This window comes from Lepeophtheirus salmonis, chromosome 6 (assembly GCF_016086655.4).
Source record: "Lepeophtheirus salmonis chromosome 6, UVic_Lsal_1.4, whole genome shotgun sequence".
Classification (NCBI taxonomy): domain Eukaryota; kingdom Metazoa; phylum Arthropoda; class Copepoda; order Siphonostomatoida; family Caligidae; genus Lepeophtheirus; species Lepeophtheirus salmonis.
In genome coordinates this window covers 22917595-22935521 of record NC_052136.2, presented here as the reverse complement: position 1 = coordinate 22935521, position 17927 = coordinate 22917595, and the positions used below count along the sequence as shown (strand labels likewise).

The 17927-nt window shown below is 29.1% G+C and overlaps 1 protein-coding gene across 1 annotated transcript; it reads left to right on the top strand.

The window, feature by feature from the left end:
• Positions 1–2644: 2644 nt before the first annotated feature.
• On the top strand, positions 2645–17556 carry LOC121120301 (FMRFamide receptor-like). The gene is made up of 2 exons (XM_040715157.2): positions 2645–3345; positions 16783–17556. Exons 1-2 carry the CDS (start codon positions 2660–2662, stop codon positions 17321–17323), a joined length of 1227 nt encoding a protein of 408 aa, XP_040571091.2. The 5' UTR covers positions 2645–2659; the 3' UTR covers positions 17324–17556.
• The last annotated feature ends 371 nt before the right edge of the window (positions 17557–17927 follow it).

The following is a 17927-nucleotide window of genomic DNA, read 5'->3' as shown; positions in this document are numbered from 1 at the left end:
TTACAAGAAAAGTTATTTTTTCCGACCCAAGACAAATATACATAAAATAAAAATCTTTTGGTCTTAAAATCAAGTTGAATTTTGAAAAATTTCCCGGGTTCAGTGGTTCCATATGTTACTCATTGTTTTGTACTCAAAAAAAAATTATGGTTAGCCTTCTCTATATTGTTCCCACAGAAGAATGAAGTGCTTTCTTAGATAGACCATACCTCAGTACAACAAAACGGAGAGTACTTGTAATAATTCTATATTTTAACCAATATCCTATAATATTCTGGAGGCCGTCAACACATCTATTGGATTGTATTCTAATTGCAATTGTTTAATCTTTCTCTTTATTAACTAAACAAATTAACTTAACAAAAAAACTATCCTTCGGGCAAAATATCCTCTCCTTAATTTTTTTTTTATCAAAATTTCCCCCTTTTCAATTCTTCAACAAACGTAAAAAAAAACTATTTTTATTAGAAACTTCTCCAATAAAATCTAGTCACCTTCTAATTGATAAATTTGTTATGTAGTCTAGTCTAGCATTTCCATCCACAGTTTTTTGCCGTTTTATAGTTTATTTCACTTTTTTTTAAAACTCACAATTAATTCCATCGTTTTTCCTACCAAAACATATATATACCGTTTATAATTTGGAAAAACTTAAATGGACATTTTCCTTTCATTATCTCTAAGTCTTGCACAGTCTTCTCCTCCAGTTTCATCTTCAGTAACTCTGACTATACAATGTCTTCCTCAAAAAATTCGTCAAATTCAAGAGAATAAAAGAGTCGTCCGAAAATCTATCAAAGATATCATCTCAAGTGCCTGAACTTCTTCATACAGTATATTTTTCTCCACGAAATGACGTTTTTGGTCCATTAGGAAATATAAAATGTTGTCATATTGAATCCACTTTCTTTACTAATCGTTCAGACAACTCTGTAGCCCTCAATTGATGAATTACATTAGATTTTTATATATGTGTTCCAGATAAAGATTATTGAGGGAATATTTCTAATGGTAAAAGTAACTTATATCTTGTTTAATTACGTTTTCAATCGTTTTCAGATTTTCATGCTCATCCCTTCTTTCTACTGCAACAAACGATTCCAATATTTCAAAGACTTATACAGTTTCTATCTTTTGAAAGTAATGTGTATTCGAACACTTTTTCATAAGTTTTGACTTCTAATTCAGAAATGTATTTGAACTTTTTAAAGATATTGTCAGTACAGTTAAGTGATTTTTTAATTTGTGTACATTTTGTATACCCTAGGAGCATGGGAGGAGAAAGATGCTTGAGGAGTCTTTAACATCATAAAGCTGTACACGAGTATTTTGCACTATTTATAATCATACCTTCCTTAAGTACATTTGCCTTAAACTATTTTATCTCAGTAAATTTTCCCATAAACCATATTGCAATAGTACATTTCTTTTTTTGTTCTTCATTTGATTTAATAATTACCTAAGGGGAATATTGCTTACAACCATAGTTTTTAGAGTTTTGTTCATTTGAATAAAAGCCATTTTGTCTCAAGTATATTGTGCATTAATAAATGAGGTTAATAAGAAATTAATATTTATTTTTGGTAGAAATTGATGTTCCCTTTAAATTTTTAACCAAAATATAAATTTTAATAACTATAAAACACATTAATTCTGTTTTTTTTTTCTTTAGGAATAATGAAGGAATTATAACCTAAAATTCAAATTCATACATACATTTGGTATTGCATAACTTCGAAGCAGGGACAAATAGGAAATAAAATTAATTTTATAATCAAAATGAACATTCACGGCAATGATTCGAATGGGAAAAGTGCTAATAACTCTTTTATTTAAATATTTAGGATAAATAGACTTGAGGCCAAATGCCTATATGGAAAAATGTTGTGAGGTTAAAATGTTTGAGGAGAAAGTACAAGACCCCACTTTTTATATAATCTTCATTATGACATAGTGAATAATGGTTTTTTATTATTGTTTTTACGTGTTTTGTTTTTGTCTTTTTTATTTGTTTCTTAATATTTGAGAGCATAAAATTATTAAATAGAGAGTAAGAAAAGAACAAATCAAAAATAAAATAAAAATCACCCCCTCCCATCGTAATCAAAAATCCTAGCAAAGGTCCTTATCAAAATACTTTCAATCTCAACCCAAGATAAAGAAAAAGGGGACATTTTCTTCCCTTTTCTAATGTATGTGTTATAGAAAACGAGCTATCATAGGGATACTCCCAAATACACATCCCTCACAGCATCAGTAATATCAATCCATTTTGTCATACTTTTATCTAAGATCCACGACTATGCTTTAGAATGTACAGGATATTATTTTTTTCTTTAAATCATCAAAATGTATCATATGTACATATTATGTATGTGGAATAAGTCTGAGTGAATACCTTGAATTCAACATTTTTTTCATAGATATGTAATATGATGTACAAGTTGATGAATGTTGCTATATTTATGTATATAAATATAATTTCCGGAATCTGTGAATAATTTTGAGTACAAGAGAGGGGGGCTGTTCATACATAAGGAGTAATGCTGTAAACCTTTATTTAATAGTTCCTTTTTCTCTCTTTTATTTCTATGAGCTTTTTTCTGCTTTTCTTTCTCAAAAGAGCGAAGTTTTCCTCAGTTTATTTATCGGATCCGTTATGACGACACCTTGGTTCAAATATCTAGTTGAAGGTGCTTTGATGCCAACGATTTCCCTCTTCGGCCTCTTTGGCAATTTCATAACTATAACGATCCTTAAAAAAAAGGGTGTCAAATTAAAATTGGACTTTGTTCGGATACTCTGTTCTCTTGCTACCTATGACAACCTACTTCTAGTCTGTGCTTTCTTCCTTTTTTCATTACCCACACTCAGTGAAACATATCAGAAAAGGATTTTCCCTCTGACAGTACCTTTTTTATATCCGGTCACAAATACGTTTATGACTTGCTCAGTCTATATGACTGTGAGTGTGGCTGTCAATCGCTACTTGGATTTACACATTACCTCATCGAGTAGCAAGAGTATCTATAATGGATATATACAAGCTGGAATCGTGTTTATCTTTAGCACAATCATGAACATTCCTAGATGGTTTGAATTTCGCTACGGAAGGAGTTATGATCTTGTTAATTCCTCCTTTGTTGTGACAAGCTTATTAAAAAATGGATCATCTGTCTCTCAGGTTGTCTATTCTACGCGAAACTTATCAGTTCTCATACTTGAAGCAACTGAGCTTCGGAAAGATAATTCTTATATACGAGACTATACACTGATAGCCAATTCCTTCCTGGTTGTTGCAGTTCCTACATGTATCATGCTACTCAGCTCTGTACTTATTTATAGGTAAGGAAAACTTTTAAACAACTACAAATTTTTAAAGATTGTCTAATAGAAATGAAAATAGTGAATAGAAAAAAATGTTTATTGATTTAAAAATTAATACACCTTAACATAATCCCAAAAGGTAATTTTGTTATTTTTTATAATAACATAATCATTAAATAAATATAATTAAATTATAAATGAAGCATTTACTATAAAAATAAATGGCCTATTCTCCAGATAAATTGAAAATTTTCTCAATTTCTAACATTGAATAAAGATATCAATACTCCCCAAATAGATCTTGCTCTATATACTGGACTTGTCTGACAAAACAACCTATCTGGCTTTTATCAAATTTTACAGTAAAGCCAAAAACGTATGTATAAGAATTATAATTCATCTTTTACTTTTGATGGGTTAAAGGTCAAATTGTATTTATTTTTATTTCGGAGGGGCGCAAGGGAGTAACTCAGGTAATCTCTTCTGATGTAGTAATTACAATTTTAGATTTAAAAAAAAGACTAGTGGGGAAAACACTATTCTGATGCATTGCTTCACAATTTAAAAAAAAAAATTGTATATCCTCTTATTTAAAAAAAAAATATATATTTTTCAAAATACCATGATATTTACTTATTCTTAATCAGTGCAATTCCATCTCACCAGTTAAAGGGATAATAACAAAAAAAATCTCTTTTTTGAGCATCATTTTAATTCATGGTAACACCATGGCAAAACTCAAAAATAAAAAGAAATAATAAACACATAGCACAGAATTTAAAAAAAATCCAATATCATATTTAGGTTTGAAAATTTGAGAAACCTTTGCTTTTTAAATTTAGAGGTATAGATTATGATAATGCAGTTGCCCCTGAAATTAGAAATCTTTTTCAGAATCAGCTGAACCTGATATTGGTACTGCCACTAGATAAGCTAAACACAAATACAAAATCTGAGCAAGTTTGGTTAACGTTCATCTCTAGCACAATTGCACTTTTTAAACCCTTATGAAATAAAACTTTTTGTTGGTGCATATTTAAAAGACATGTATTTAAATAAAATATTGAAACAAACAAAATAAGATTGTTGTATTTAATTTTTTTTGTTACTCTAATTTATATTATTATAGAGAGGAATAAGTGATCGCTCCTATGCTGTCGCTAAATATGCAAAGTGTAAGGATCACTTGTTCGACCATGATCAAAGGAAAACAAAAAGATTATTCTTTTATCTATATTGTATATATCTCCAGGATATCAAAGCTAAAGTATCTTTGCTATTTAAGGATGATTACCTCTTTTGTTTGCCAATCCAGCTTAACTTTTTCTTACCGTCTCATGCTTAAATAGAAGAAGTCTACCCTTATTTCCTAAATCTCTTTGAGATCTCACATGTACAAGTCTTACTGAAGTATGAACGACTGACATAAAATTATAATATCCACTGAAAATGTTTTTATTAATGTTTATGGTCTAAATGTAAGAAGTCTATCATTCTTAAAGTCCATATTATCAATTGCAACTGTAATATTTTTTTTAATAATTCTCGTCGGAGACATTAACGTCAATCTACATAGTGTCAGCAATTTATTTTATACTATTAAGTATCGGGATAAACTTACCTTTGAATTAAATTTAAATGACTTAACCTGTGATAAGCTCAAACGGAGAAGGGGCCAATAATTGATTTAGCACTTGCCCCGAAAAAGATCTATAAAAACACATCCTCCTTTTGAACGACTTGCATATCTCAATATGGGGATTGCAAGTTTTTTAGTTGACATTTTTCCAAATATTCAGATAATTTCCTTTGTGATTTATCGTTGATACAAAATGCATGAATAAGATGAAGACTACCGTATGAAAAAGGTTCAATTCTTCATTTACTGTAAAAAAGTTATGTTCTCCCTTAAACTACCAAAGGATGAATGAGTCAAAGAAAGAAATTATTAAATATTTGAAAGATAATTTGGAATGTACCTTCAACATGGGTTTACTCTCATAATAAAATATAACGTATGAGAAAAACTTCCAAAGTGCTGCAGAGCTCTCTGAGTTTGAAGCAAGGGCTAAAATGGAAAAATAAAATAATCCCTTCAATGTATTTAAACAATTACAAACAAAAGTAGTTACTCAGTCAATGTGATGAAGAGAATAAAGTAATGGGGGGGACTTAATAAGTAAAAGAGATTACAGTTACATTTTGGATAGCCTTCCTGAAGACAGTTAGTGACATCAGAAGAAAATTCCATAAAACTTAATAGAAAAATATCTTTATTTTTTCTAACGAGATAATATCTGAATACACCAGGCAAAAATTTACAGACAATCAAGACTCAGGACTAGATAAGATTTGAGGAAGTATGTTTACAAGGGCGATTGCAAGTCCTATTTAACATATAGTATCATTAACAAAAAAGGTACTTAGGAAAAAGGGTTCTGAAACGAAGAAAATTATCCGACATTTTCAGAAATAATAAGGCATGGATTAAATAAGTGTATTAGAACAAGTTTTTTGGAGCTATCGTTACAACATATTTTTTAATAGCATTCGATTATCATTCTAGGACTTACATTTCGAGATCAGTAGGAAAACTAGTACACAGCAACTTTTTTAACCGGATCAGACCATAGCTGGCTGTGAGATCTTAGACAGTGGCTGTTACAAAAATAGAGAGAAGACCAATTTACTTCAGTAAAAATTATCGGCAAGGTTTTCTTTCAGCTACATTGCTCTAAAGAGCTAAACCGTCTTGACAAAAAATAATCTGTGGATATAAAAAAATAACACTTTTGAAAGATATAACAAAGAAATCCAACATGAAGTTGATATAAATCATAACGTCAAGTACGTAACATTAGTAGATTACAGTATAACAGATCGTATAAATGGATATATCTAGTAATTTTAACCTTAAGGTTAGGGGAAACACATAGGGTTATTCGGAAAGTAGCTCCACTTACTATTATGGAATGACAATAGATATTACTTGTAAGAAAAATAAATAGAAATAAACCTTTTTAAGAATAAATGGGACCCTGAGTCTTTGGAATCGGAAGCACTTATAAAAAATTGGATAACAATGAAAGATATTTATGTTTACTCTGTTTTTCGTACTAGGAAGTTTACTTTTCTTATCAAAAGACATGCCAAAGTCCACTATAGGCCACTTCTTTACCATATAAAGATAACTTCTATAACTGGGTCTCAAGGATTGAGTCATTAACTTCCCGAAGAGCTGATGAAAGAAAATTGAGAACTCTGTTTCAAATGCCCATAAGAATTATATATCTTAGCACTTCATCTAAAGATTGGGTAAATTACTCAATTACATTTTCATTCATATAAATAGCATTCAAAATGATAGAATAATTATATATCGTGGTTAAATTCACATACTCATCTTTAAACTATAATGTTTGTTACATATATTTTTCCCCCGTCATAGCTATAAACAACGCATTAGTTTAAAGAATAAACTACTTCTTGTTTTAGAGAAAATGCTACTAAAATGTTAACTTTTTGAACAAGTAATTTTTTATGGCATTTTCTTTATTCCATGCAAGGAACATATTAATTTACAAGAAACAATATATGAGATCAATATACAAGAAACAATATATGAGATCAATATACAAGAAACAAGGATTTTTTGGATGAAAAGGCTTTTTTTAGCATGTCATAACATGTAATAGAATAAATAGACTTTTCCATACATTGGTTCATTTACAGAACCATAACAAATACTTTAAACTTTGGAAACATTTATTGGAAAACTCTGAAGGGCAGAAAATGTTTTTTTTTTTTGTGTAAAATTAATTATTTACCCCAGAACCTTTTTTCTCAAAATATGAGCATACTCAAGGGCTAAGGCGTCAGGTGTCGGAGATATTGTATGGAAGATATGGAGTTACATTAAAAGCAAATTATTTATAGTGGCCCCCATCAATAGGTTATTAATTTAATCATAATAAAAATAGTGTCAATACTTTATGAATTTAGAAGTACGAGGACTTCCATACCAGATGATATTTTAGATTTTGTATAGATGATTTGTGGTATGTATTAAACTTACAATTCTAAGGGGCGTTTTTTAAATGTACTACAACATTGGATTATATTCAAAAAATAATTTGCTACTTTTGAATGGTTTTATTTATTTAATCATACAAAAATTACATGTACAACTATTAAGTATGTTATGATTTAAATATATACGAGAATATAAAATATTTGCAATTTTGTTCATTATAAGTAAAATCATTATTGTTAATTTTCAAAAAATAATTTTACATGATATATGTAGGGCAAAAATAAGTATAGATTTTTTTCTATGATGGAGTTTTAAATATATTCAGACAAAGAACAACCTCTGAACAAAATGGAATCTTAAAATACTCCAACCCATCTTTCCATCCTCTTCAATTGAAGTTGAAACTAAATAAACCAAGTTCACATGTTCCGACATCAACTTGACTATGAATCTTTATTATTCATTTTTGCTCATTTTTTAAATTTGTAAGGATTTTTTAAATAGTGTACACTTCATGCCAGGAACTCAAAAAAAAATTTCACTTATTTCAATGGATAAAACTATAGGTACTCTTTTAAAGAGTATTTAATTTTCTGAAAATTTGAACTAGACTGGATAAAAATATTCATTGATTTTGAGTCGTGAGCAAAATTAAATACTCGATTTGGACTTCCAGTATAATTAGGATTTTTCCCGATCATTGCCTCAAAGAGATTCTAATTCAATTTTTTATCCACTCTTTGATTTTGTTAGCCAATCAAATGATAGGGCAGAGTAAAAAGCATCCAATCAGGTGATACGTCAAAGAAATTTTCCTTTCCCAATTCATCTCTACTATTTTTTATTAATTGCTTATTCACTCTACAAAAAAAATACAAGGAATAGAAGAAGACTTTAAACGGAAATGAAGTCTATTTTCACTAAAAGTCGAACAATAGTATCATTAAGAAAAGTTAAATAAGAATAATGCTGTACCTAGGTAAAAAAAGAAAGAAATAGTTTCAACAATAGACTGGTAGTAACTTTCTTTTACATTCATATTTCATAAGTCCATTAGTTCTAATTGGACCTAAACATTCATATTTCTTTACAATTATTTATTTGTTTTACACATTTTTTTAATTTAAAAAAAATTAATCTTAATAATATTAATATTCACAGAATATTTTCTTTTTGCAGAGGAGTACTTTGGAATTTTGAAGATAACAATATGTAAAGTCTATAGAAAAGTTTTTAGGTGTACATGTCGAAAAAATGAGGAAAAAACCCCAATTTTTGCACAGTTGATTGTCTAGGGTAGCGTTTGTTTAATCAACACTAACATGTAGAAACGTATTTCTCAACGAATGTGTCTTTGCATCACGATTATTCTCTTTTCTTTACGAAATAAAGACATAACTTAATGTGACGAAGACGGAACGAACTTTAATAAATGGAAATGCAACGAAGCAGGACGATATTATCCCTGGTCTTAAGTCTAATTTAAACCATTATCTATCTTATTTTGAGTTTCTCGTACATAAACATGAGACATTTTAATCCTTTGTTAGAAACTAAGATTTTCAGTGTCGTCTGTTTTGGTAAATTTAACTCATTTCTTGCATTTAAGACGTTATTTTCCTATTTTAATTTTTTACCATTTGAGATTTCCGCTCTATTACTAATATTATATTAACTGTTATTCTATATATCATACTCAACCTCATCAAAATAAATTATTTCATTTTGGGTTTTTAAAATTCGTTAAGAGTAAATGGTATTTCGTTGAAATATTAATTAAAAATGAAATGATAATGTTTGAACTAAAACAATCACAAATTATATCTTATTGATACTAATATCATCAACCTTTTTTTTAATAGTATATTTTTTCTCCTGGTCTTGAACCCTAATTAATATTTTTAGTGTTTTAATTGATATATTTGATTGCAAAATGAATTAAATTGTTTTTAAAATATTTCAATTTTAAATAGCTTATTTTGAGTCCATGTCAACTGTGTCATCTGCCATTTTTTTTCATTATAAATCATTTCAATTATTCATTGTTTTTTCCTTCATTTAAAAAAAAATATATATTTTTGTAATGATATTTTGACTGGTTTTAGGAAGAAATCTCGAAAGGATTGCAAAAAACAAAAAAAAAGCAAAAAACAATTTTATATGCCACTTATTAAAATCCTTATAGATTTTTAATTTTATTTGAATATAAATAAATAATAAAGACCACAACAAGTAATTTAGCTTACATCTTTAACTAAAATTTTAGCTTTTTTAGTTTTTCAATATAAATTTAGGTGTTGGAAAATTTCGCTAAAATTTTTTTATAATATAATATCAATTAAATAACGTTTGCTTCACAAGAAAAAATACCATAGCGCTTTTCTTTCATGGTATAAAACTGTTGAATGATTTCTACCGTTATTGTAAATATAAAATTTTTAAATTAAACTAAGTTGTACAGCATTATCCAGGATTCCATCAGTGAATTAAATTTTTTTGGTATTTTTGATAGATTTTGAGGAAGCGTTGAACTTTGTCTCTCATAGTTAATTGTACACTTCCGCAACTAATCAGGAATTCATTTTCTTCCCCAGTCCGTCCATATGATAGTTATCATCCTTCGTCGATCTCTCTACAAAATAAAGATAGGGGCTACTCCTCATGTTTACATAGTACAAGAGACTTTAGCCAAGGAGATTTTTAGTGCCCTTCCTTGTTTTTTTTTGCTCCTACATAGACCCCCACCACACCAAACTCAATCCAGTATCAGCCGGGAGAGGTTCATCTATGAGTTTCTAATTTAATTATTTCAAAAATAAATAAAAAATACATAGCATATTAAAGATCCTTAATAGTTGTTCCTTCTTTGATTTTTTTTCTTTTTCAAAGCCTCCATAGAAAGTTGAGTTATTTCCTGCATTGTATCAATATTTATGACATTGGTACCCTTTCTTATTCTTACTGCCAGCTAATACCATAGCCAAAGAATTAATCAGTAATGACCAAATAATAGGTATTAGATACTTGAGCAAAACTTACATTCATTTTGGTAAGCATACGATCACACAGTGTTCCTTGAGGTATTCTAAATACCTTAGTCTAGTCTCTAAATACATTTTTCCAAAACTAGACAAGTTTAAAGATGAATCAGGTGTAAAAATTAATTCTGGCAAAACGGATGTCCTTGTGTCTAAGGATCAAGTATTAAGAGCTAGCTATCAACATTTGGAAGTTATAAAATTGTCCCACCTTTTGGGGGTTACAGATGAGAGAGGGGGGTTAGACCACAATAGAGTCATAAGCTACCTCCAATACATATTTGATTGACGGTTAAATCTCTCTCCAATTTAGAACTATCCAAGTGTTGTATGGAGTCTCTCAGAGTTAGAGTCGCTTCACTCCAACTCATCACCTAGGAAAATTATCAACATTTTGTTTTCTAGCATAAATAATTGTTATGGATCCTTTAACAGGCGTTCATACCGATAACATTAAGATTCACTGGATTAACACGACAATTTGAAGCATTGTCAATGTGGGGAGCTGAATCTTGAAGTCATTTGGATAGAGGGGAAAATATAAGAAGACGGTAGAAGAATCTTTAGTCAATATTATGCTCCACCTCTCCCAATAATTTATTACCCAATCAAGGCGATATATTCGAACTAATTAATCAATTTAAAACTCAAATTAATTCTTTTATTAATTGTATATTATAATATAAACATTAAATTAATTGATTAATAAAACTATGAATTAGACCATATGAAAACAATTTTTAATCATTGAATCAATGAGAAACTGAATTTAGCAATAGCGGAGTAGAAATTGTAATTTATTTGTTCCTTAATCCTGTAGGAGCTCAGCGCCGTTTTGTATTCATAAACTTCCTTGGTTATTAATAAGTCGAACCAAATCGAACATGAATCCTCCAAGTTAGTGAATGAAGCCTTTCTCAACAAAAAGGATAACTTGGATTTTGTAGAACGGTAATGTAAAGATGTCTAGAGTAGGCAGTGGTGTACTAATCAATAACTATTATTGATAAATGAAACCAAATAATGTAAAGAGGTAGAACATTATATATCGGAATATAAATAATCTTAATTGTTGAAGTAAATGAAGGATTTAGAGTTAGAGACAATTCCTCTTCATAATTGATCTGACATCTTATCAGGATAATATACATTTTGATACTGAAGAGCCCCAATTAAATATAAGATTGTAGTGGAAATGAGGATTTAACTTTCTGGAGTTGACGATAGGAAGAAAAAAGACACGAGAATTATAGCACATCTTTGCAAAGTTGATTATTTCTCGAGGTTCCATGAGTTAAAGTGAATCAAATTGGACTCCGAAAGACTCCATACATACTAGGCTAGACTTAGAATCCCAGTAGAGATTTAACAGTGAATCAGATATTGGAGGTATCCATGGAATAAATGGCATCATATCGCAGAACTGGGTCCATTATATTCCTTCCCAAGACGGAGTTGGAAACATAGACATGATCCTATATAAATTATAATAATATGATAAAACAGGGTGAAAGAGGATTCTCTTTTTCTAATTTCTTCTTCTAATTTATAAACCGTGTGTCAGTTCCTAGCTCTATTCGTTAACATAAAATAATATGAGATCCTTCATCCCAAGGATTACCAAATAATCAGGTATTCTCCCGTGTACAAGGAATTTTATCTACCCAAGGGATAATGTTCAAACAGCAATTGCACTCCTATGTATATTTTTCTCATATATTTTTGCAATTTCATGGTGTCTGAAATTCAGAAACATGAGTCGAATAACGTCCGAAATTAAAATTTTGGATTTGAAACTTGTCTGAATTTATGAATTTTTGCAATTTTTTGATAGTGCTTTTAAACCTTTAATAACCTCTTTATTCGATGTTTTAATGAAAATGTTTTGATATAAAACTTCTTACAAACATATTTATCAATGTGTTTATTTAAAAAAATCTCAAAATATAATACACGATGTCTATATAAAATACATGAATATAAACACCTCTTAGATGTGTCCGACGATGCATAACTTATCCTAGCAGATTTTTAAATATTCTATACAGTAAACTTAATTAACATTTTAGCTATCCACGCTAGTGTTCAAATGCTGATTAAAAACATCTAACTATATACTAAGAGTTGAATGTCAAACATTAGAAAATACGACTACAAATAACTAATGACGAGAAGAAAAAAAAACTTATAACTAAATAAGAGTAGTTTGTAATGAAAAAAGAGCGCGAGGAGCAAGCGAGAGCGACCCATATGGTTAATCTGAATTGAGACCCTAGTTAATATTAGCAACATGTTATATAATTTTGAGGAAATAAAATAAATTACTAATATAAGGAGGAGTATCTTCTAAATTTAAAATCTCATTATTGCAATTATATTGAAATACATATATACTTATTTTATAACGAAATTTTCATTACAAACTACTCAACTTAACTAATGACAGCTATTATATAGCTGCAAAACGCTGTGTAAACATGCTAGCGCATAGCGAGATATATATTTTCCCTACTTGAGTATAGCTCGTTATGTACTAAAAACATGTTTCTTGGGAACTACTACAGATATAATTTGATATGAAACCCTGAAAAACTTTTTAAGAAATATTAACATGGTAATTGTCCATTTTTTGGGTTTTTTTAAAAATGATTTACATAAATTAAGGTACAATAATTTAATTATCTTAAATGAACCAAATCTATTCATTTTTTTAATAAAAATTGGCTTAATTAACATGTATTATTCATGAAGAAAAATACCAAGGAAGTATTTTCTATAAAGTTTATTATCTCATATATACTACTTATGTATGAAATATAGTAGGACCCTTTATTTATTTTTTAATTTCGTGAATGGTTGCATAAGATTTATTTAGGAATGAAGTGGCAACTTAAAAACGATGTTTAATTTTTTCCACCTTAATTTTAATAAATATAAATTATTAAATACATCAACAGTGGGTAAAAAAAAAGACAAAATCAACTACAAATAAGGATAGGATAAATATAAACCGGAAGACCCAACTAAAGTTTAAAAAGTAAGTTACGATAGCCGTGAGAATTTCGAGCCTGTTCTCATAAATATTTTTTTGCAAAATTATTTTTTTAAACGGTAGAAGCACCCTTAACTGTCTGTCAACGAAATTCCCAAGTCCTTACATCTTTTTAATTGAGAAAATAGTCCGACTGAAGCCGTCAGTGGTATAGCTAGCAACCAATCTTCTTTTTTAACTCTATTTCAAGTGCATGCCTGATTTTTTATTCCATGATTTCCCTTACAGATATCCCTTTATCACGTTCATTAAAAAGATGGAAGGCGTAAGCCTCAGTCCTTATATAGAAAAAAAGAATAATCTAAGATATCAAAAGGAACAACTTTTAAGCAAAACGATTAATTAAATTTACAAAACCTCCATTTAAAATTTCTAAATATACAAACAGATAATAAGCAAGGTATAATCAATATAAATAAAGAATCATACTTCAAATATGTCAAGCACCGTGAGTACTGAGTTCTGGGGCCCTACTGTGAATATTTTATGGGATTAATTTACGAGGATAAACAAGACGGTCATTAACAACTTTTTATGTCTATAAATTTACAATTAATTACTAGAAGAAGTACACAACGTAGTAAAGTTTAACGCTATTAGTTTTTATTCATTATACTAGTTATTAATGTCCTTTATTGCTCCCATGTAATTACAAATACATCTAGGTAACTACTAATTAGTAGTTACTTCCTTCAGGTATATAAATATTTACTAATTTAACATAATACGGATTAAGTAATATCAGCTAGAATTTTATTAAATAAAAATGAAGGTCCATAACTTGGAATATTAATTTTCCTATCAAATATTACTCTTTTTGTTCGAAATTAATTATAATTTAGTGATTTATTTGACTAATTGTAAGAAGTAAGGAATATTTTAGAGACAAGAAATGTTCAGAGATTAAATATAAATAAGTCAATGAAATTTCTTACAGCTAATCAATAAATACTAATAAAATGCATTAGATATGAAACATATTTGAATTGGGGTTAATCTTCCAGCCTCGAAAATATTAATCACTTATTACAATTAGTCAAAGGATTGACTTAATTATATTAAATTTCGGAACTTCTCAAGCAATTTCACATAATATTAAGTAAATATTCTATGAGAAAATTAAAAGTTAAACAGAAAAAAATCAATCAGTGGAGCTTTTTTTTACAGCAAATTTTTTGAAGTTGTAAAATAAGATTTATTAGTTAGCCTTACTAATAATAGCATTCGGAAAAAATATGAAAAAACTAATAGTTTTCCGACATTTTCTATATTTTTGTATGATTAGGTACAATTTGTAGGTTCAAAATCGGTCATATGCATATAATTTGACAATTATTCAATATTACGAAGAATATAAGGAAATTATTATTCTCCAGCTATTTAAAAAAGTTAAAAGATTTTAGAGTAGTTAATTGTTGAAATATGTCCCTTTATACGATAAAAATATGAAATTTATCTTAGTTAAAAAGTTCATTGAGTCCATATATCTCACGATTGTTTTGATCCAACCTACAAGAAGAGAAGTCCTGTATGATATGCATGAGTCTTTACTAATATTTCATCTACTTTTTCTCCTCTCATTGTAAGAGTAATGCCCCAATATAATGACTCGAGACTTATACCAAACCTATCGATTATGGTAAAAATATTATAGGTTTTAGAGTTCTCACTCAATCACAACAATGAAATAAATGGAACGACTATTCCACAGCTTCTTAGCATAAAAAACATTAATGTCCATCTCATTCGACTTGCTGATACATATCGTGGATGTCAACAATCTGTAACGAAACCGCTTCTGTGAATACAAAGTAAAGGGGTTTGAGTTAATTATTTCCAGGCTGATTGCTTCTTCTTTCATATTAAGGGTATTTCAATGTAACATTTTGCTATCAACAAATTGGGTGTTGATTTTGTATTTTCCGGTAATTATTTTTTTGTTTTTGATCCTTTCCTCTGAACCAATTCCAATATAAAAGGGATTGGTGGACCTTGTCGTAGTAAATTAGCGGTACAAGTCTAGGAAGTTACCCCTGTATCCAATCAGCAATGTTTCCTTTTAATCTTTTCAGCTTAACTGTTGATGTTAGTTTATTTTCTTTATAATATAGATCGACAGTTCTAAGGCGAGTGTTATAGTTGACTGGTAATTCAGGACAATTGTTAATTAGAGTACCCACGATGCAACTTTTACAAGAAACTACAATTTTACACAAATGATTACCCAATTATTTTTTATTTTTTTAAATTATTCGGTACAGTAGATATTATGTCTAAGACACCATATTCAGTTGATCTTTCGACCACAGATTTTATTCTATTTGCCAAAAAGTCTTCGGATTTCATGAATCCTTTTGCAAAATAGAATTTAGATTTTTCCAAAATACTTCTGTGTAATAGGGAGTGTATTCAAGATATCTTAAAAAATAATTTATTTTTGAAATGCAGGAATGTTTTTTTATTAATGGTGATTATCAGTGAACAATTTGAATTTTTTTTACCCTTATACTTTATAAATGAGAATTCATAATCTGAAATGTTAATAAATTTGATGGAGCAGTGTTCAGGATAAGATACCTCTGAATTCCCTTTAAACTTCTATTTTTCAAAATGATTTCTAGATAATTAACTCAGGAAGTTATTAATAACTAAGCAACGGATGAAGTAGAAATGTATTGAAAAAAGTTATCCAGCGGATCCAGCTTTTCCATTTTACTAGTTCTGACTTCACACTTTTAATTAAAATTCCCTAGATTGATGTAGTAGCCCAAGGAAGAAATTATACCTTCCAACAAGACAGTGTACCCGATGTCTTGACCACAAAATGTTCTTACTTTTCGAGCCCAGATTTTTTCAAATAGCCCAAAACTGAACCCGTGCGATTTTTAGGTGTGGAGAAGGGTCGAGAATGAGGACTGTGCCAAGTGTAATTCGTCGATGGAGGCCTTAAGAAGTCAATTACCCGTAAAATGGAAAAGATAAATTCTTACAAGACCATCCGGGTCTGCAACCAGCTTCCGGGGGCGTGTAGCCAAGGTTTTTAAGAAGATCTCATTATAAAAATTGAAAGTCATTAAATATAGTTTTAAAATAATAATAATAAAATATGATTCCACCCCATATAGTTTGTTCGTTCAATGCCTTGAAAGGTTTTCCCGATTAATCTGGATCACCCTGTATTAAATTATTATCGCTTGGTCAGAAATTAAATATGCAATTCACAAAAAAATAATATTAATGTCATGGTCATATATAAGACTTATGCATTCATTGGAAACTTATTAAAATTTATCTGGTTCATACTAATCATTTTTCAATTGATTCCTTTTCAGACAAATGCTAGGAACAACCAACGCATCCTATCGTTTTTCCAACGAAAGAGAGAGGATTCGACGGAAACGAAATCGCAATATAACTCTAATGCTAATTGGAATCATCTTTCTTTTTTTGATTTGCCACATAGGGGAAATTGCAATATCTGTGTATGAATTAGTAGATCTTTTAGATGGAGAAAGATCCGACTTTCCCCCTTGGGCCAAGAACACAGTTATTTGCAATCATTTATTAGTTGTTATTAACTCCTCCCTTAACTTTGTAATATACTGTAAAGACGTCATATTCCGAGAATCTGCTGTTTCTATATATAAACAAATCAAAGGGGCACCAAGGACCTCAAATCCCATATCTCTAAATCAATTCATGCCTACAGGCTTTAGGTCTAGATTGCAAAAATCCGACTATAGTCGAGATGCTCAATTAGAACTTAATCGGATAAATAGAGACTTGGGAATTAGTTTGTCCGGAGATCCTAATGCGGAAGTTGTCCTTAAGGAACTTGATCCACAGTCCCGTATTTTATGTGGAATACCTTAATAGCTTAGAAGAGTTTTTATATTTTGATCATTCAGTTAAAATTAACTCCTTCTGTTCAATTTCAACAAATATATGAATCTAAATGTTTTTTGTACTTTGTCATGTATGTAGAACTTTGATGTAAACATAAAAATATTTTTGAATGTTGAAATGTTTGTATGATCTCATTGTATTTAAATTATATGTTAATGACGTTTCATTTTTTGAGCAATAAATATCTATATTTTTCTTCAATTTAACTTGTTAGTATTTGTGATTATTTTAACCCTCCCTTACTGACCCTTTAAATCCTAAAGTGAGTATTGTCCCAGGGTTTAAACACCACAAAACTAAAAATATTACATAACTTTGTTTATCGTCTATTTTATTCAATAAAATGTTTATTTTTGAATAAAGAGCAAATATATAGATTATATTTACAATGTTTTTGAACTTAATATTGTTATTCCTTTCTGATGAAAAATACACATTTTAGTAAACTAAAGCCATTGAACTTAACTTTTTTTTATTTTACCAATTTTTTTGAACCACTTCAATTTACTGAACTTAAAAATTAATTCAAAATTAATTTAGAGGTTATGTACTCATTATGTTCTTTGACCTT